The sequence below is a fragment of the Tyto alba genome, unplaced genomic scaffold (assembly GCF_018691265.1).
Source record: "Tyto alba isolate M040663 unplaced genomic scaffold, T.alba_DEE_v4.0 Super-Scaffold_7, whole genome shotgun sequence".
Taxonomy (NCBI): Eukaryota; Metazoa; Chordata; class Aves; order Strigiformes; family Tytonidae; genus Tyto; species Tyto alba.
Window position 1 is genome coordinate 6,340,800 of NW_024881328.1, and position 21,641 is coordinate 6,362,440.

The 21,641-nt window shown below is 36.9% G+C and overlaps 1 protein-coding gene across 1 annotated transcript in view; it reads left to right on the forward strand.

Moving 5' to 3' along the window:
* LRP1B (LDL receptor related protein 1B) overlaps positions 1-21,641 on the forward strand; it is a 754,159-nt gene that overhangs the window by 514,642 nt on the left and 217,876 nt on the right. Inside the window, exons 24-30 of the mRNA XM_042808487.1 lie at positions 953-1,157; positions 4,516-4,680; positions 5,637-5,881; positions 16,572-16,703; positions 17,942-18,169; positions 19,252-19,426; positions 19,739-19,833. Coding sequence (XP_042664421.1) covers positions 953-1,157; positions 4,516-4,680; positions 5,637-5,881; positions 16,572-16,703; positions 17,942-18,169; positions 19,252-19,426; positions 19,739-19,833 — 1,245 coding nt within the window. The remainder of the gene's footprint in view (positions 1-952; positions 1,158-4,515; positions 4,681-5,636; positions 5,882-16,571; positions 16,704-17,941; positions 18,170-19,251; positions 19,427-19,738; positions 19,834-21,641) is intronic.

Consider the following 21,641-nt stretch of genomic DNA (forward strand, 5'->3'; position numbering starts at 1 on the left):
TCCAAAGATCCAGACCAGGAAAGAAATACCCTACACTGCGAAGTATGTAAAGACAGGGCAAGACTTGCTACTTTTCATTAATGGTTGCAGTGTTTGCATGAAACCAATAAGGTAGTCTGTTTTCCCGCTCTGTATTATAATCACACTGTACCAGAACCCAAGTAACTTCTGTGCTGTATTTAAAAAATAAAATAAAATTTACTCCTTCAGTCTTGCAGCTGTCAAGAACTGACTTGCATCTCTAAAAAGCACTGTGCTTTCTTGGAAGTCCTGAGGGCTAATAGAGTGTTTCTGTAGTTGCCCTTTGTGTGAAAAGTTTTGAGACCTTCCAGAGGAAGTATTTGGTAGGGAAGAGATGTTAGTAAACAGTGACAGTATGAATTGTGCATATGAACTTCCAAAGTAAGGCTACTTACTGTAGAGCTTTTCAAAATGTGTAGTCCAAACAGGGCTCTCCATGCCATTTCTGTCTTCATCATTCTGTCTTTTCAGTTTTTTCTGATTGAGAAAGAACTGAAATAGAACTGCATGGGTTTTAATAAGTCACTGGGGGGCAGCGCATGAGCACGTCCTTCACAGATGCTGCCCAAGAGGTCACTGGTAATAAGGCACATGTACACCTCCTGTGTTACTCTACATGTGATCTCTGACCTTTTTTTTTGAAAGTGTCAGAGCTTCACTTATTAAAGCATCAGAGAACTAAATATGTGTATTATTGTGGAATTAAGTTTATTTGTATAACTGCCATTAGTGTATTTACAGCAATCTATCGCATTTGTAAAGAAAAAATGTCATATGGAACAAAGTATTATCATCCATCAGATTAATCAAGAATTCACTTCAAGAGCGTATGATGGATTTGTATGTCCATGTTCACTATATCAGACTCTATAATTAGTTCTTTAAGACTCTTGGCTTTTCTCCCCCCCCCCCCCCCCCCTTTTTTTTTAAGGTGTTAGTGCCATTGAGGTGGTAGTACAACATGGCCTGGCCACACCCGAAGGTCTTACTGTAGATTGGATTGCAGGAAACATATACTGGATAGACAGCAATTTGGACCAAATTGAAGTAGCAAAACTGGATGGTACTTTGAGAACAACTTTAATAGCAGGAGCTATGGAACATCCAAGGGCTATTGCTTTGGATCCCAGATATGGGTAATTATAAAAACACAAATTTTTTGTGTTGTAAAGTATTTTAAAGATAGAGGTTTAAATGTGAGATTGTTTGCTTTCATTTTTGCTGTGAGCTGTAGTTCCTAATTTACCTGTAATCGTTCTTGAAAGTATATTTTGAGCAAAATACAATTCATTATTGGTGTGTTTTGCCCCAATGAAAAGGGTTAAGAAAAGGTAAGTTGGGAGGTACAGGGATCTATTTGTTGGCAAATGATGTCCCTTGCTATGTGATTGTTTCATTTAATTTTTTAATGTGAATTATAGTAACTGGAGCCTTTGGTCTAAGCTTCCCGTGTGGTTAATCGACAGATTTAGGTATCCCCGAGGTGACTCATCTCACTTAGAGACTGATTTTTTTGGTAAGGCTATAAAAGTATAGCTTAGATGTTACTGGAAGACTAAAAATTGAGCGAGGCAAATCGTATCTTTCCTGTTTAGTCTACTTTAAAATAGAGATAATGCTTGCCAACTCCTGTCAGTATTTCTTCTACCTATTCCTGAAGGATATTCTACAAACTGGAATATTATTAATCATAAGCAACAGAATGTAGTAGATTCAGCCTACTACCATAAATATGTATTTTATCTAATGCCTGTCATAATTGTTTCTAATAAATATTAGAGTGTTTTCATAATATCAAACAAAATATTAACTAAGGCCAAAATTGGATTGTTTAAAAAAAGTATGATTAAATTAAAGTATTGCCTGATTTTGGTAATATGCTAACACAATAAAAACTGTTTTCCCTTAAAGTATAATCTAGCAATCATCAAACACATAAATGCATTTCACAATTCCATTCTAAAATCTTCACAGTAAAAAAACCCACAAACATTAAAATTTTGCTTAGGATATTTTTGCTTCCTTTTAAAATTAGCCTTTTATTTTTTGGCCAAGAAAAAATTACCCATGCACACTACTTATATTAAAATTTAAGTCAATAGACTTAAGTAGTGGAAGGAAAATAAAACTGTTCATGGAACCTTTAACTCCCTGTTGAGCCAGGTGTCAATTCTGATTCTGTATTGAAATTCAGTCTACTACTACAAAAATTTTATTATTATTGAAGTTAGAGCAGTGCTTTGAGGCTGTATGAAATTGCAAACTCATTGCAGAAACCTCATTACCCAATTTTGAGTGTAGCTGGATCCTCTTAGAGAAGCCAGAAGGTAATGGCCAATAGCTACCTCATCGTCTCCTAATTATTGTTCTTTCCAAGAGAAAAAAAAAAAAAAAAATATGTGGCCAGAAAGAGTCATGATATATAATTTTCTTTAGGAACCTGCTATGATCTATCATGTGTATTAACTCAATTTATTTTGGAAATACAGCTGTGGAAATAAAATTAAAAGCAGATAAAGGTCCCAGATTTCAGGATCTGAGGTTGCTCTGGGACCTAAATTCTGAATTGGGAAGTACATGCTTTAATGAGTAAGGATGCTGCCCTCTCAATTCAGATGCTAGAAAGCTTATTTACAGAGCGCATCACTTATCTATAGAGATCTTTAAAGAGGCATCCTGTTGGCAGAAGAATTGACAGATAAGTTTTTCAAATTAAATGGTTGGGAGGAAAAAAAAAATTAAATCACCACTCTTCCTGAAACTGAAGGCTTAATCTGCCTTTTGAAAAGCTAGAAGCAATTGTATGCTACATTCTGTTAGAAGTGAGGAAAGAATAAAATCTTTGAACATAGATGAGAACAGCTCCTCAATCTTTTCAGAAATAAATATGAATAAACAAACACTGATGATTCAAAGTAGGTGGTTCTGTTAGGCTTGCACAAATCCTGTATCCCAACGGAGGCATGGCTGCCTTAGCTCCAATCCAACCCGGAGTGAGTCTCGGTATGTATTCTCAGTCCACACACACACACACAGATATACATCAACACATGTGTGGCCACGTAGGTCTACACAGGCAGAAACTCTCAGCCCTGAGACAAACAAACAGCACCAGTGGTCTCATCCTGTGAACATCTCTGGCTGTGTTAAGTGTTAAGGGCTTGTGTGTAACATGGATTTTCCTCCAGTAGTTGGGTTTAGGCAGCCAGTCTACGCAGTGGCTGGCCGCGGGATCGCTGGGCTGCCCAGCTGCTGGCTCTGGGCCGTGAGAGCCCGCGAGGCTGCAGCCCCCCACCAGGTGCCTTGCTCCCAGAGGCACAGGCATACATCTGCCTGACCGAGCTGCTCCACGCGCTGCCCAGTGAGTCCGGCTTCACCTCTGCCAGCGATCGCACGCTGACACGCAGAGCCTCCCTCGCTCCCGTTGCTGGCACCCCGGGTGTCGAGTCCCGGTGCCTCTGGCACACAGCTCTCTATACGCACAGCACACACACAGAGCAGGGACCGTCACCCAGGGAGAGAGAAATGGAATTTGGTAGAAAGACAGGACTTTTTACACTCTTATCCCTTACAATTTAAATACAGCATGTACTGCTGTCCACAGGCACTCAGTGGAGGGGCCTTATTAGAAGATATGTTTAGGACTGAAGCTGTCCGATGTTACTTGTCAAAATTTTTGTTACAGTCTGACTCTCTGCAATTAGCTCTTTACAACTAATTAAAAGTTTTTGTTTCAAAGGTATTCTTTCCCTTCAATAAATTAAAAAATATTTTTGTGTTGTTGAAAACTTAATAAGCTAAGAACAGTTACAGTGTACTTTTGTTTTTTTGGTGACATTGCCAACATTACTTAACAAGAAACATCTTTGGTTATACAGGTGAAAGCTCTCATTGGAAAAAAATTGGAGACAGTACATAACTGAAGGAGCCTACCATTCGATACATCTTTTCAGTTTTCTTAGCAAGACTAATCTGGATAAAAATCTGTTAGTGACATACTAAAATCTAGGGGTCTTTGTTGGACCACTCTTAATAATAAATGGAAATCTCTGCTTTATCCTGTTCCTTAATCCCTGCTACATCAAATCACCTTTCTTCCCTTTCTCCCCTCCCCATCCTCCTAATCTGTGGATTGCTTTCAAAGGCTCTCATTATAATGGTTTTTAATGAGATGGGTTTCTAATTATAGAAGGAAGACAAGACAAGCTGTTACTTGTATTAATGGACATGAAAAAGGGAATGCTATTAAACTACAAGTTTTCAAAAAACTTTTTGAGTTTCATAATTGCTTTAACAGTAATAATGAAATATTACCTCCATGTTACCATGTTACTTCAATGAATTTATATAGTTCCCAAATTAATCTGTTTATTGCTTTCATTTAAAACGTGAATGTTGGAACTTTTTTTCCAGCTACTGTCTTATTGAACCATTTCAGTTTATTCTTCATGCTTTAATATTTTCTTATATTTCTTTTCCTTTTCCTCTCACTAGAATTCTCTTTTGGACAGACTGGGATGCAAATTTTCCTCGCATTGAATCTGCTTCCATGAGTGGAGCAGAAAGAAAGATCATATATAAAGATATGGATACTGGAGCCTGGCCTAACGGCCTTACTGTAGATCACTTTGAAAAAAGAATAGTGTGGACAGATGCCAGGTAAAGTGATAACAATATTCTTGTTATCTGTTTATAAATCCTTATTCTTACGTACAGGAACACAGGAATGTGAAATACATTGTAAATGGAATGTAATTCTGTACATGATGTACATAAAGGGTCTTGCGCGAATACGTACAGTATGTACATTTAATTGCATTACTATTTACATAATTTCTTCATGATCTTCTTGGTCTGTACCAGCAGAGCTTAATGGCCCTGACCAGGCTTCTCAGGCACCTTCCCACACACACCGTGCCCATGGTCCCGGGAGCCCATTTCAGCCCAGCCCTGGGGCTCGGCCCCTGCCTGAGGACACCACTGGAGCACCAGTCTCCAGCCCAGCCACAGCGCTGCCTGGCAATGGGCCTTGTTGGTCCAGACCCCAACCCACACTCTGGATCCTGGCCTGACCCTCTCTTGTCACCATTCACTTTTCTGGTGATTTGGACTCTTGGTTGAACCTGGCTGCCACCCCTAGGGCCTGCTCTGCTCGCCTCGCTCGGGGGCAGTGGGATGTGGCCCTGGACAGTGAAGCCTCTGCCCTGCCAGCTGTGGTACCACCCATGGCTCCTGGATCCCTCTGCCTTAGGGACAGGTGGCCCATTTGTCCTCCCTGACACTTACACATGGAAGACCCCAGCTATTTCACTACTTCTTCCATGAGTTCATCTGAATGGAAACTGATTTTTACCCGCTGTGCTTTCACAGCGTGGAGGTAAATTTGAATTTAAGAACAGTATACAAGCAAACCAGTATTTCACATCCCAAGTAAATTTACTAATATGAGCTAAACCATCTCTGAAGTTAATGTCTGCACTGTAAACATTCTTTGGTCTTAACAGTATATAAGAGTCAGGATGTATAAATGTATAAACATTTTGCACTGATGTCATAACGGTTGTATGATTTTTATTTTATTTTTATGTCATCTTAAATTTGGGGTTATCTTGTAGATCGGATGCCATTTATTCTGCATTATATGATGGAACTGGCATGATAGAGATTATACGGGGTCATGAATATCTTTCTCATCCTTTTGCTGTTTCCTTGTATGGGAGTGAAGTATATTGGACAGATTGGCGGACCAATACACTTGCAAAAGCCAATAAATGGACTGGCCAAAATGTCAGTGTAATACAAAAAACAAGTGCGCAACCATTTGATCTTCAAATATATCATCCAAGTCGTCAACCACAAGGTGACTATGGAATAATTAATTATTATTATTATTATGAGAGGAAAAAAAGTATTATTTTAATATAAAAATATCTGTATATGAATTTGCCTTGAACTGACATTTCTTAATTAAATGTCATATTCAGCGCTAGAGTTCCTTGGGTGCTAATAGAATTTTTATTCACACCAGAATGAACTCAACCTGATGGAGGCATGAGTTTGGAGTTTAAAGCTTCAAAACTAACTTTCGGTGTGTTTAACAGTCAAAACTGAAAAGATGTTCACAGTATATGCATTAATTAAATAATAGGAAATTCTTTAATTATTTCGTGATAATCGTAACTTTTTTGATTTTGTAACTTTAATTCCCCATTTTCATCTGTAAAAGGCTTACCTCTTCATGTGTATATATTTCCATTTCAATTTTTTACCAGCTTTTCTGGTATAACATCTATTTATACCAGAGCACAGCTGTACAATTCTGGTAAGTACACAGGCTTTGTCATCAGGTAGATAGTCTAACAGTAGTTGTGTATTTGGTGATCTTCAGCTGCTTTAACTTCAGATAAAACTATATTCATCTTGAAAATTAAGATGGACCAGATTTTATCTGTCTGGTTGAATTAAAGATTCTATTTAATTCCTAATGAAAAATTCAGGAACCTGCTAAAATTTACCCCCTTGAGACAGACGTACAATGTCTGTAGCCCATTAGTTGCACATCTAGTATTTTTCTGTAGTATAACTGTATGTATTACTTCTCTGAGTGCTATGAGGATTACAAATACAGAGACTTTATTCAACTGGTGTAAAACTGTTCTTCACTCTAAATTTTCTTGCTCTAGTTATGGCAATATATAGACTGTACCTAAGCATGTTGCTAATAACATAAGCAATAATCAAATCCAAATTATTAATAGTGGGACTTCGCATATTTTTACTGTGATTTAATCCTGATACCTACCTGTTGGTAGCACTATCTGTTACAGGTTCAAACACATCTTCCTGCCTTCTCTCATACTTCCTTTTTCCAGTTGAAGATAGGTTAATCCAAGGTACTTATTACTGTGCTGACAACCAGCAATATACTTGTTCTTCCTAAAAGTTATCGCCACTTCTATCATTATAAAAAAGAGAATTTTAATTGAGCTTTATAATTCCTTCTCCTCTGACTTTTCAAACATTGAGCCCTTCAAAGTCCCTGTATTCCTAGCATGGGAATCATAAATGTTAATGGAAATAGTTGGAAAGTGTTGTTACAAAGTCATGTACTAGGAGTTGTTGCACTTCGAGTCAGACTTGGCTTCATTCAGTGTGAAATAATGAGGATAAGGTGGTTAATTGAAGTAGTAATGAAAGGATATGATAGGATGCTGAGCAGAAGAAAACTGTTGATTAAACTTCTTGATTTATTTTGTTGGAAGGATACTTGCAGATCGGTTTTCTCAAGTGTATCCCCATGTAAAATGAAGAATTAAATAAAGTGACATTTTTCAATATGACAATAGCTACATTAATGTTTAAAATAAATTTAAAGTTACAAAACCAAATATAGGACAGGAAGACCTTATTGTGATATTGCTGACAATTTCAAAATCCATTGAGCATGTTTTTATTGTGAGATTTATCAAAAGACAGTGACTTGATTTGTATGTAAATGTAGGAAATTAAAAAATACCATTGGAGGTTGACCACCAGTTAGTTCCATGCTCTCTGGATAAATTTCAACTCTTCTGACAAAAAGTTGATGGTAGTAAAAAATACTTCAAAATTCATATAACATATACTTGGGTTTTTTTAATATCGAGAATTTTTTTTTTAATCCTCACCCAGGGTTTTTAGTGTTCAGTAAGCTATTCAGACTTTTATAGTAGTAGGTTCTGAGCGACCTTTATTTGAAAACTTTAAATCCTGATAATTTTATATGACTTTGTAAATGCCTTAGAACTCAATTCTGCATTACTTATACACAGAAGACTATGGATATAACTCTAATGTAAATGAGTACCAGCAAATAAAGTTCTTCCTGTACACTAGTACTCAAAAGATTTGAAGAATACTCTCTAATAGCACGTATTGAGAAAAGAAAAGCAATGAATAAAACTCACTGTTAGTTCCTGAGTCTAAGCATGATGACAACTGTGATAAAGACTTGCAGTGAACAACTCCTAATCTACCTTGCAACATGTGTCATACGCTGTCAGGCTTTGTTTTTCTGGTAGTTTTATTTTAATATAATAATGAACTTACATTAAAGAAGTATGTTACTGTTTTTCAGTGAATGTCAAGATTCTTGGGCTTTACTTTTTGAAATAAGCTGCTTCTGAGACTTCACTTTTTAGGCAAGGATGCTGTTCTAACAAAGCTGTCTGACTTCTGGACAAAAGCTTATATATGCCCAGGATCTTAAAATATGGGTGGAGTAAATATGCATCTCTGCACATCTCTTTCAAGTAGTGGTTTTTGCTGTTTTTATAATTAGTCACCTCCTGAACTTTGGGACTTGAGGAACTGTGTTCTATATTTCATGTTTACACGGTAGCAGTAGAGTTCCCATTAGCCATTTCCTGTTGTCAGAAGAAAAGCAACTATTTTCTCTTTGGACTGGGGCCAAGCAGTGTCTTCAGAGAGACTATAGCTTAGGGAGACATCAGTCAGTATTCCACAGTCACAGATACCTTGGCCTCAAGGCAAGATGTAAGCTGTAGGAGAATTTTCAGCGATTATTTGCAAGAATCAGAAAGTTCAAATATCATGTTCTGTTATTGCAGCATTTATTTTATGATGTAGAAAACACCAGATTCCAATTTATGATTGGCATTCTGGGTTTGCTCTAAATTATTCTCTTTCAGTGGAAGCAACTTCTTTCTACAAATCTCCAGTGTCTAGCTTTATTGGAGCTGGAGAAAAATAGAGATACTATGCTATTACTTAATATTTCTTTTAAATTTGTAGCAATTTTGCAATAAATCACAGAATCATAGAACAGTTTGGGTTAGAAGGGACTTTAATGATCGCCTAGTTCTAACCCCCCTGCCCCGGGCAGGGCCCCCTTCCCCCAGCCCCGGGGGCTCCCAGCCCCGTCCAACCTGGCCTTGAACCCTTCCAGGGAGGGGGCACCCACAGCTGCTCTGGGCACCCTGGGCCAGCGCCTCACCGCCCGCACAGGGAAGAATTTCTGCCTAATATCTAATCTAAACTTTCCCTATTTCACTGTAAAACTGTCCCCCCTCGTCCTACCCCCATCCCCTGATCCAGAGTCCCTCCCCACCTCTCCTGTCCCCCCTTTAAGCCCTGGGAGGCCGCTCGAAGGGCTCCCCGGAGCCTTCTCTTCTCCAGGCTGAACCCCCCCAACTCTCTCAGCCCGGCCTCCCAGGGGAGCTGCTCCAGCCCCCCCAGCATCTCCGTGGCCTCCTCTGGCCCCGCTCGAGCAGCTCCGTGTCCTTCTGCTGTTGGGGGCCCCAGAGCTGGCCCCAGCACTGCAGGGGGGTCTCCCCAGAGCGGAGCAGAGGGGGAGAATCCCCTCACTCAACCTGCTGGCCACCCTGCTCCTGGTGCAATTCAAAACACGGGTGAGTTCTGGGCTGCCAGCGCACGGTGCTGGCTCACAGGCAGTTTTCCCCCCACGGACACCCCCAAGTCTCTCTCCTTGGGGCTGCTCTCCATCCACTCCTTGCCCAGCCTGGATTTGTGCTGGGGATTGCCCCGACCCACGGGCAGGACCTTGCCCTTGGCCTTGTTGAACTCCACGATGTTTGCCCGGTTCCACCTCTCCAGCCTGTCCAGGTCCCTGTGGATGGCATCCCTTCCTTCCAGTGTGTCAAGAAGATAGCATGGAGTTTAGAATCCCAAAATAAAATTAGCCGTACATTCACATTGCAAAATATCAGTACAAATATAGCACTGAAGGACAAACATTTTGCAGTCTCAGCTCCATAGCTGTACATCTTTATCACCTATGTAGGTGAAAAGTTATTAGCTTTTAGAACTTTTCATACAATTGATTGAAATAAAGTAGAGCAGAGCTAAATAAATTCCTGTAGTCTAAAGCAACATTATTTCAGTTAATCTAGGACAGATGCTAATTTAAAGTAGTGAAGTTATAGTGAGATATTTGTATTGGTGATAGGTTCATCTGTTAGCAAACCACAAGGATTATGGAAGGCTCCATGCCCTAATGCAGAATGATGTCACATCTCAGGAATATGTGTTTGAGACCTACTCATCCACACAGAATCAAAACTGTATGTCAGAAATGCTATTAATGTAGCAAACACAGGCTTTCTAGGAACAGTGTTTTCTCAGTTACCATTATATTTTAAACATCCACGTGCTGCAAAGAACAAGGTGGTCTTGTTTTAGACACATGAAGGTGTACTTGTACTGTGAGTTGTACTACTGAGGATAGTGATGAGAGGAGTAAATATAGCACATTGGAAGGATCACAGCTTGAAAACAGTTAGAAAGCTGTGAATTTCGCACACATTCCCCATTTTTTTTGCATTTCTCTAGGGTATTACTTTGAATTTTAAAACCAGCATGGCCATGGCATTATTTTTCTTTTTGCAGTTTGGATTTTCATAGACTAAAAATCGCGACAAGCAGTATATAACTGCTGAATATAAAGTATAGTGGTACCGCTGGTCTCTTTTGTAATTAAAACATGAAAAACATTTAACTTCATAGCACTGTTTTGTTACAATATTCTGCTGAGGCCTGGGTTGCCAGCTGTTTGAAATTAATAACGTTTTACAGAAATGTAGCTTAAGATGCACATGAGCAATATTTCGGCTATTTTATTTCGGGGGGATTTTAAAAATTTTATTAGTTTGAGATTTTATCACAACCTTCTTGTGTACATTCTTTTTACTTCAAAACGAGCAGCAAGATAGGCATGTGTATTATAAATCACACAAAATATATACAGTCTTTCTTAACTTTATATTGAATTATTTTGTGCTTTGTGAAAGTTCCATTTTTGTTTTAGGAAATATAAAAGCAGTCTTCCTGCCTTTGTCTTAACTCAGCATCCTGTCTTTGACAGTGGCTGATCAGTGCCTACAGGAGAGTATGGATCTCGGGGAAGAATACAGCCATCATCCCCTCATATAGGCTGTCAGCTTCTAGTAACCTGCCACTCAGTTATTTTTGAACCTAAAATGGTATCTTTGTACTTCAAAGGCTTTAAAGCCTTTGACTGATTGTTTTTGCATGCACTTTTCTAGTTGACTTTTGAACTTACAAACTCTTGATGTCTACAGCTTTTCAGGCAGATGGCTCTGGTGCGTAACTATGCACTGTGTGAGAGAGGACCTAGTCTTGATTGTTTTGACCCTAATACCTGATAATTCTGTTTAGTATGTCCTAGCTCTTGTAATAAGAAGGGCATTGGACAGCCATTTCATAGGTATAAATATAATCTCTTGTTTCAGAAAATGATCTTGGAGGTATGGACATTATTTCAGCGCTCATCCTTGTATATGTAACGAAGTTGCTTTTTTCCTTGTATATTACTATACATGTATTGAATTTTATCAGATGTTTTATTTCTCAGTCACTCTGTTATATAACTCTTGTGTAGATTTTCACACTTGGATTTAATTTAATCCCTTGTCACCTCTTTTTTGTTACTTCAATAGTAAATTTCTGATTTTTGGAAGTTTTCTATAAAGCATAGCACCTATTCCTAAAAGTACTATTGCCTTTGACCTTTCCACATGGCAATGCCCTAGCATTGCAACATTTGTTATTCTTTTCCATCTGTGTTTCTTGTCCGCCTCGTATGTCAGTATGCTTTTTTTTAAGGTCAGTCATTCCATGCAGTCCCTTCTTAGTTTTGGACTCATTAACTGCATTTTTCTTGGTTTCTTTTCTGCAGTATCCTTTTATCTAAAAATGTACACTGAGTGGGGGTTGGGAAACAGAGAGATTCATTACCATAAAGCTATTGAGGAATTCTGCTAACTTTGATATTTCTGCTTATTTTGTTTCATGATGAATATGTAAATTTTTGTTAGGTGGTATATGGACTAATTCTTCAAGTCAGTGATTAAAAACTGAAGTAGAAATAGTGAATATAGGAAATAAATATGTATTTTAGAACTAATGCATTCTCTAAACAGTCCTAACTTCCAAATTCCAAAGAATTATGCTAAAATAATCAGATATAATCATGTAGTATAAAGATTTTTAACTTGACTGATCACAGCAGAAGGATCTTTGGCCCTGTGAAAAGCAATACTACAGAAAGTATTAGTAGTGAGCAGAGGATTAGATCTATAACTGGTTTTAAATATAATTTGGAATAGTTTGTCAGGAATTTAAAAGTATCCTTTTGATGTAACTGCAGTGCATATATTTGAAGATATAGGCAGAATTTAATAATGTCGTACACCATTAAAGTATGAGATTAAAATTTTGCCTAGCTAAAATCCGATGCCAAGAAGAGACAGGTTCAATATGAAGTTAATACAGAGGCTAAGTTGTTCCATAGTGAGTTCAAATTCAGAGGTTGTAACTGTTCATTTGTCAACAGGTGGTAGAATGTCTGAGGAGATTTTTTTAGGGGTACTGGTCATGAAAAGTAAACATTTTATTTGAATAATGTTTTAGAGAGCAGTCAAGCAGAAATATGGTGACAAAGAGTGACATATGTATATCTGCATGTTGTGGTTTAGGCCTGATTGGCAGCCAACCACAATGCAGCAGCTCTCTATCCCTTCCCCTCCGGCAATGAGAAGGGACAGAGAGCCAGGCTTGGGGTTCAAGATAGGACTGGGATGGGGAAAAATCCCCCTTTTATGATCACGAGCAAAAGGCAGACTCGTTAGGGGAAGAAAAAAAAGAACATACATTTATTACAGACACTAACAACCCATAACAGAGTAGGACAGTGAGAAGCATTGCCACACCTTGAGAACACCTTCCCCCCACCCCTCCCTTCTTCCCGGGCTCAGCTCTGCTCCCAATATCTCTACCTCCTCCCCCAGTGGCGCAGGGGCAGGGAATGGGGGGTGCAGTCAGCGCTGCCACTTCCTTCATCTTCGGTGAGGGGAGTGTCCGAAACTTGTTCCCCCTGCTCCATCGTGGTCCCCCTCTCACAGGAGACAGTCCTCCACAAACTTTCTCTGACTGGAATTCCTCCCATGGGCCGCAGCGTTCCCCACACTGCTCCGTCGTGGGTCACTAACTTCCTCCGACTGGATTCTCTCCCATAGCTGCAGCCCTTCCTGAGCTGCTCCGGCGTGGGACTCCCCCGCATGCTGCAATCCTCCCAGCGCTGAATTACAGCAGCGGAGCTGCCTTTTCCCATGAGACCCCGGCCTTCTTCGGGCACAGCACCTTGATCAATTGAGCAGGAGCAACAGGCCATAAATCAATGTCTGCTCCACCGTAGATCTTCATGGGTGGCAGCGGGGGCGCGCCCTGCCGTCTCACCACAGGATACAGGGGGGTCTCTGCTCCGGCACACCTCCCCCCTCCTTTCTTCCTCCGTTCCTCCACTGACCTTGGTGTTCATGCAGCTGCAGCGACTCCTCCTCACCAGTCCGACTGCCCGTCACCACGTCCCTTCTTAAATACGTTATCGCAGAGGCGCAGCCGATTGGCTCAATTTCCCAAACAGAAGTGGAGCTGACGTGGAGCTGGGGGAGCTTCGAGAAGCTTCTCACAGGGGGCCGCCCTGATAACCCCCTCCCCTGCCACCAAAAAACCCCACCACTCACTCAACCCAGGACACTGCACAGTACTGTAAAAGAAATAGATTGGCAGGCAATCAGCAGTGGAAATCAGTTAAATAATGCACAAGGCTGGACAGTTGGTGAAAATGTCAGTTCTGTACGTTGCTGTGATCAAAAGGAAAATAGATTGGTGGAAATGATTAGGAAAGGAATAAAGAATCACAGATAGTGAACTGTGATGCTGTATAAATCCATATCATTCCCATATCTTGAATACTGTATACAGATCATATAAAATGTACCAAGAAAGCTTGACAGGCTGATCAAGTGTATAGAAAAGATTTTTGTATGAGGACAGGTAAGCTGATGCTTCTTGAAATACAGCATATAGACAGGCTTCTGTATGATGGCAGTCTGTGAAATCATAAATGGCACGGAGAAGGTGAATAAGGAATGGTTATGTGGTTATTCACAATAGAAATAGAACGAAGTGTTAGAACTAGCGCAAGGAAGTAAAACTGGCAAATTTTTGAGAGTCAAAGCAATAGCATACCTGTTTATCTCAAGAGAATTAGTTTCTATTAGAAAGTAAAGAATGAGCTTAGCTGTTATTCAGTGAAAACAGTATGAATATGAAAGGAATACATACATATGTGCAGGTATAAGTAATTTTTACATTATGGTAGTTTACTCCTCCAATTGTGCATGCATGGGGAAGCAAATACATCTGCTTTATGACAGTTCTTTTTCCACCAGTTTTGTATTCCATGATATGTGAAGGGAATTGTGTTGCAGACAGATAGTACACAAATTGTAGTCTCCTCTGTTCATGCTTGTAGCACACTTTAACCACAACTCTTTCTTTAACATGATCATTAATTAGCATGCCTTTTATTTTTTCTTCTGCAAGTTCTTCTATTTGAATTACATACTCCAATAGCAACTTTGGTAGAGAAGATCATAATGCACTACTTGCACAGAAAGACAAGATGGGCATTATTATTCTTTGGGCCTAAGTAGATCCTTGCCACAGACAGTTGTATGCATATAAAAAGGTTGAGCTTCCACTGAAATTACTGCTTTGTATTTGCAAATGAATTAAAGGAAGTGCTGTTTTACAAAACATGACTAAATTTTAAATCTCACAGCAGCAGTGTTAAGTATGGCAAAAAAAAATAAAGAGGTTGAATCACTATTTGATCTCCTGAGATCCTTTACAAATTAAATGATTCTATGATCTCATTCACAATATTGTCAAAACCCTAAATTATGTTTCCTTTTTGCTGTGTACTTCATAGAGATAAATGACTTCTATTTACTAATATTAGTGGTCCATTAATAATTGATCCTTATCCTGAGGGGCTCCTGGAACCTTCTTAACTTCAGTCTCTTTTCCTCAGCTTCACATTTTTTATCTTCTACACAAAGTTGTGAACTTTTTAAAAGAGACACACCAGACTTTTTCCCATTGTTACCACAGACACAAGAAAAGTGGTGACGTTAAATAAATATTTATCTATTGTAATTTTGGAGAAAGGCAGAATCAAATATAGTCATCGCATAAAGATAATAAGGTATTAGCAGTCAAAGAAGATATGAGGTCACTAACCAACAATAAATATTTTTAAGTTTATTTCCTGAGCTGACTTTTTGTCAGATGTTTTTAGTAAGAGCTGACAGAGATGGTACGGGATGCTTCTTTTTAATAAACTTTGGAATAACAGGAGAAAATGCAAAGGGTGGGAAAGTGCGGTGTGGCCTCCAGTGCTGCTACTGTTTGAAAGGGGCAAATGTGATGACTTCATAAAAAACTGTAAAAGATTGTGAGGTTTTTTGTCACAATTATGGAAGATGCTAAATAGAATTTCATTAACCTGTTTATCCAAGGTTCTGAAAATTTCATTCTTCCTGTGGCACTGGCTGGACAAATAAGTAGTTAAAGGATTCAGGAGCTGGTGAACAAATTTAAGGAAGCATGCATTGATGAAAAATAAATGGTTCAGTGAAGCAAACCTTGAGTTTGTCTTCAAATTTTAGTGCTTGAGTTTGTGCAAAATTTATTTTGCAAAGAAATTCATACATGAGATTTCTCTAGTTATCTAATTACTTATATTGAAGGCTAGCACAGCCTTGGAGGAATATATTCTAAACTGATTTTGTTAATTATAAGTTTGTCTTTATGAGTCAGTCATTCCTGCTTTCTTTTTCATCACTGTTGATTTTCTAAGGTTTTTTTTTAGTAAATGGAAAAATCAACATTACTTTCTGTTTATTCTTGGAATGTCTCTTCAGGAGTGCTCTGGAACTGTGTGTGTATAACGAAGAATTAAGATAATAAGAATAGTTTCTAGGTTTTATAAGACTAAGAAGTCTCCAGTCTGCTTCCTTTCTGCTCTTTAAAGCAATTTTGGCACATCTTGTTCCTTCGATGAACTATAGGAAACTACTTGAAAAAAAAGCTACACTTAGGAGAGGTTTTTCTTTCAGAAAAAGTAGGAATGCTTTGACATGTTTTTTCAAATTATCTTTACATGTTAGATTTCCAATTAATATTCTGGTAGGTAGGTCAGATTGTGAGGGAACATTGAGTTTTCCAAAATTCATTGCATAATTTAAGCTCTGATTCTTCACAGAACGAAATTTGTTTGTTCATGTCCTCTTCATATTAACATTTTTTTATCCCATGTGTCCTGATTAGGAGTGTACAATTCTTTACATTGAAATGTTATAAATAGACTGCAAAATTAATAAATATCTCGCTGTGAAAATTTTATTCAGTGGCTTCATGAAGTTACAATGATAAATTTTGTGGCTGTACTAAAAAAAAAAAAATATATATATATATATGCTTGGACAAGAGTTGAATATTAGCCTAGAAAAAGTGATTAGACTACCAGCTCAATTAATTAGTGAGGCTAGGTTTGTCTTCAAATGGAATTTTCACTGCTTTACAACCAGTGTATCTTATGCTAGTTTGACAACTCTTATTTCCAAAAGTTTTTATATTTTGTGTATTTCGTTATTCAATTTTAGCTTCCAATCCATGTGCTGCTAATGAGGGAAGAGGTCCATGTTCTCACATGTGTCTAATCAATCACAACAGAAGTGCTGCATGTGCCTGTCCACATCTGATGAAACTGTCTTTAGACAAGAAAACATGTTACGGTAAGTATTTCTCCCAAAGTCTGGCAATTATATTAATTTTAGAATTTTGAACTGGACAAATGAAAATACATAATCTTAAAAACAATATGTATAGTGCATTTTAGTGATTTATTTTAAAGGCACATCTGCTTTTTGAGAATTAATAACTTATTCTAATATATGAGGTGTGTGAGCCTTTGATACTTATTAATACCTCCATTTTTTCTGTTGCTTATGTGAATGGTAAATTAGTGAAACTTACCTCTACAAAACAGAAAGATTTATACTATAAAGTGCATCATCAGAAAATGATGAGTCAGGTAAGCTGAATAACAAAAAGGTACTTAATATCTTAAATCTCTACCTGTTCTTCTAAAGTTGTCTTAGTTTCAGTTTGAAGGATTAAGAAAATTAAATGAAGAGTAAATATGAGACATGCAGCCTTGCAGGGGAGTTCTATAAAAAATTGCAGCAAACACCATTAAGCCATAAAAGCCCTCACAATGTCAAATAATTGTGTGTATTATCTGTAAAACCTTGTACTACGTTACTCTTTTCAGTGTTGATTAATAATGTTTAGGAAATAAAAAAAAAAAAATATTTTGTTGTATCAAGGATGTTGCAAGGGAAAAAATTTACCTGTACTGTTCATTCGTAGACATATACTCCAATGATTAGGACTTTTGAGATTAAAAAAAAAAAAAAAAAATTATTGTTTGTCTAAATTAAATTGAATTGAAATAAATTGAATTAAATTAAATTGAAAAATCAAAGTGCTTTTTTTCTTTCACCTCTTTGCCTTTCACTGCTTACGTATACATTGTGGAATTCCTCCTGAGTTTTGTTAGCAAAACTTCCCTGTTACTGTGATATTTTCTTCTCCTGAGATAACAACTTTTAATATCTGTTACAATGTGCAAATGAAACATATTTTTTTTTGCTTCGGATAAGTGGGGTAAGATTTTTAAAATAACGTTTTTTAACATTTTTCCTTAGACATTCACAAAACCGTATTGATTTAGTGGTGTAGTAACATCATGTCCAACATCCAGAATCAATATATTTTTCCTGTGATTTTTATGCTATGTAACATACTTTATTTCTCAAGTGTCACTAAGCTGCAGGTTTTCTGGAGGTGTTAAATCACTCGTATAAACTTTATTTACACATTTTTAAAGTGATCTCAAATGAATCACTTGGGCTTCTGTTAGCGATGTTGTGAAGAGGAGGAGGAGTGATGTTTTCCTTCTTTCTAACAGAAAGGAAGAAATTTCTTCTTTATGCAAGGCGTTCAGAAATAAGAGGAGTGGACATAGAAAACCCATACTTCAACTTCATCACAGCCTTCACTGTTCCTGACATTGATGATGTGACCGTCATAGATTTTGATGCTGTTGAGGAACGTTTATACTGGACTGATGTGAAAACACAGACCATCAAGCGTGCCTTCATTAATGGGACTGGCGTAGAAACCATTATTTCAAGAGGTAAACACCATAAAACTGAAGTAAAAATAATTTGTTATAGGTAAATGTGTGTTATAAGCATGCTAAAATATGAGCATGCAAGTTCTTGTTAAATATACCTTTCACTGATGTTGGATAATTGATCTAAACAATGAGAAAGCACAGCTGTGTTTAGGATTCTAGTTCATTTGATTGATTCATAATTCATTTTTACCTACAACTACATCCCAATTTATTTAACATTGCTTTTATACAAGATTGAAATATGTAGTAAACAATGGAAATAATGTCTTGTGAGGAAGGTTGAAAGAGTGAAGATGAACAGCAGAAAAATAAGAGTAGCCATTTCCAGAAAAGCAGGGGAGTAATTTGGAGTCTTCAAAGTTTTCAGAAATAAAACCTAAAAAGTTCTTCAGTGATGTAACTATTTACCTTCTTGTGTGCTATAGAACTGTACTATAGACCAGTGTTTTTAATTCAGATAGTCTGTACTGACCCTTCCTGGTACTTAAGAAGGAGATAGGCTTTTAAACTTCAGCATAGTTTTGTTTTGGAAAGCCACTTAATGTTCAATGTTAAAGTATAACTCACAACTAAAGAAGTATGAACATTCCTCTTATGTCATGAGTAATTTTTATGTTTATTAAATATGATTGTTGAACCTCGTAGTGGAAGCTAACTCATTGTGCATCATCATCCCTTTAAAAATCCACCACAAACTACATTTTTTAATAGTGCACTGAGTAATAAATGTGTTGTGTTTTTGTTTTGTTTTTTTATGTAGAAAAATGCATTGCAAAAATTCAGCATCTGTCTGATTGTTATTTTTGGACAATAGGTTTGATGATAATTTTTAAGGAAGTATTTATGGAAAATTTCCTGAATCTTCAGTGCAGTTTTCATGTTCTTATTGCAAGTGTATTAGGCCCAAGAAGAAAAATATTGATTATTAATTCTTGGTAACTCGTTTATAAATACATCTGAATAGAATAATGTACTATATTTTAACAAACTGTAGAAGAAATTGTTGAGGGTTTTTTTCTGTAAGACTGAGAATAATCCAGAAAGAAGATCAAAAGAACAACTGCTTTCACTTTTTGCAGATATTCAGAGTATCAGAGGTCTTGCAGTGGATTGGATATCACGTAATTTATATTGGATTAGCTCAGAATTTGATGAAACTCAGATTAATGTAGCACATTTAGATGGTTCCTTGAAAACTTCAATCATCCACGGAATCGATAAACCCCAGTGTCTTGCAGTTCACCCAGTAAAAGGGTAAGATGTCTGTCATTTCAATAAATAAGCTACAGTAAAGCTCATCAAAAGATTTCTTCTTTGTTCAGATTTTCAGTTTTCCCATTCTCTTTTCTTTCAAACTTAAAGTAGATTCATGTGTTTGAAAGATTTTACTGAGAATTTCTTAACTAAATACCAAAAGCTACCAAAAGCTTGTTGTTGATTAAATCATGTAATCATTAGTTGTATATTTTGCCTGCTTCTAAATTTATTAATGTTTTCAATACTGGTGGATAAAAAAATATTGTGTAGACAAAGCAACGTTTTCAATGTGTTAATTTTCTTCTTCAGTAAGCTCTACTGGACGGATGGTAACACAATTAACATGGCAAACATGGATGGCAGCAACAGCAAAATACTCTTTCAGAATCAAAAAGATCCTGTTGGTAAATACATTTTTTTCATGCTTCTTCTTTATTTGATAGTGCTTTATTATGGATATTATCTTAAAATGCTATTTAAGTATAACATGCTTTTTCACGTACTATATATGGACTGTACCAACTATTTGTAAATTGAAGTATACCAAGTAGTTTTAGTATATGAGAGTGATAAGAACAGGCATAAGGACATGAAAAATACTGATGTACCTCTGGGTTTCACAAATTAAGATATTTTTGGCCCATTCTAATTGAAATCTACTGTAGTGGGTTAAGTATATTATTACTAACTTGTAGGTTTACAGTATGCTGAAGATAAAGGAGAACCTATCTGTATTTCTAAATCTTTAGGTCATAGGTAAAAAAATGTAGAGAGCAGGGGTTTAATAAGTTCTGGATATATGTGAGAGAATACTTTGACTGGAAATGTAGAACCTTTTTCACTAGAATCCCAGCTGCATGATCAAAAGATAATTTGGCTCTTAACTTTTCACATACAAAGAAGAGCAACAGTTGAAGCATACATTTCATATAATGGTGTAGCCTCAGTTCTAGGATTTGAGAATTAATATAGTTGGTGATAAATTCTGGCACTTTCTGAAAAAAAAAATACTCTCTCTATATGTACTATGTATTTATTTTTGTTTTATGTCTCTGTGATTTTATTTTTTAGAGTTAAAGTGGTTACATCAATTGGAGTTGCCTTATTACTTGCCCATCAGTAAAGTGATTGTATTTTAAAGTATTATGGGGATTTTTTTAACTGAATTCATTAAGCAAGCAGAAGCAAAAATTACCTAATTAGTTAAATAATTCAGTAAATTTCACATAAGAGCAATATGACATGCATTTTAGACCCTAAATTCAAATGATTTTGCATAAATTTTTAGTAACTGTTTTATTGTTGTTTTGATTTTTCTGTCTACTTGAAGAGACAGTTACCTATTTATCTGAAGAAAAAAGCATGATATATCCACTAATTTTAAGATCTAGCATAAGCAAATTTAATATTAGAACAATATTAAGAAGTAAAGCTGTGTGCAACATTTTGCACTGAATATCCTGTGATCATAGGTCACAAAGTCCTAAATTGTAGTCCTTTTGGTTTCTGTCACTGAGTTTGGTGTGAGTAGCAGTAAAGCCAATGAACCAAATACATAGTAGAGCGGTAAGTACTCTTTAGTAGTTTGTTTGTTTGTTTGTTTTCTGTGAGTGTATCAGTGCGGCAAAAGTTGCATGTGCAAATCCATGTGGGTTTTGTGACTTTTTTTCTTCATGGACATGTACAGTCTCACTGGTTTTAGATGGATTATTCATGCAGTGTAACATTCCTGTAAACCTTATTGGAATGACAATTGTGACATAAGCTTTTTGCTTCACCATGGAGCTGCAAGTGAGACAATTTGTTTCCTTTTTTTAGTATTGGATTAATCTTTAACACCTTTGAGATCTGATAAGAGTTACCTGAAATAGGTTATATTCCAGATTGAAGGTTCTTATTGCATAATGAGACCTATCACTTAATAAGGAAACTGTAGAGATGTAGTTGTTTTTTTCCCTTCTTGGCAGTCCAAAAGCACGCTAAATCATAAAGTATTTCAATTGAGAATATGTAGTATGTAAAGAATGTAGCAAGATATATATGTATGAATATAAAGTGAAAATAAACTTGTACTTGTCTATTGCTGAAAATCTTTTCAATTAGTAGACATCTTGACTCAGTTTTGTTGGTTAGGATGGACATGAAGACAGATTCCGTTGCATGTCTGAGGACAAAATTATCAGATACACTATAGAAAAATCAATTGCTAAAT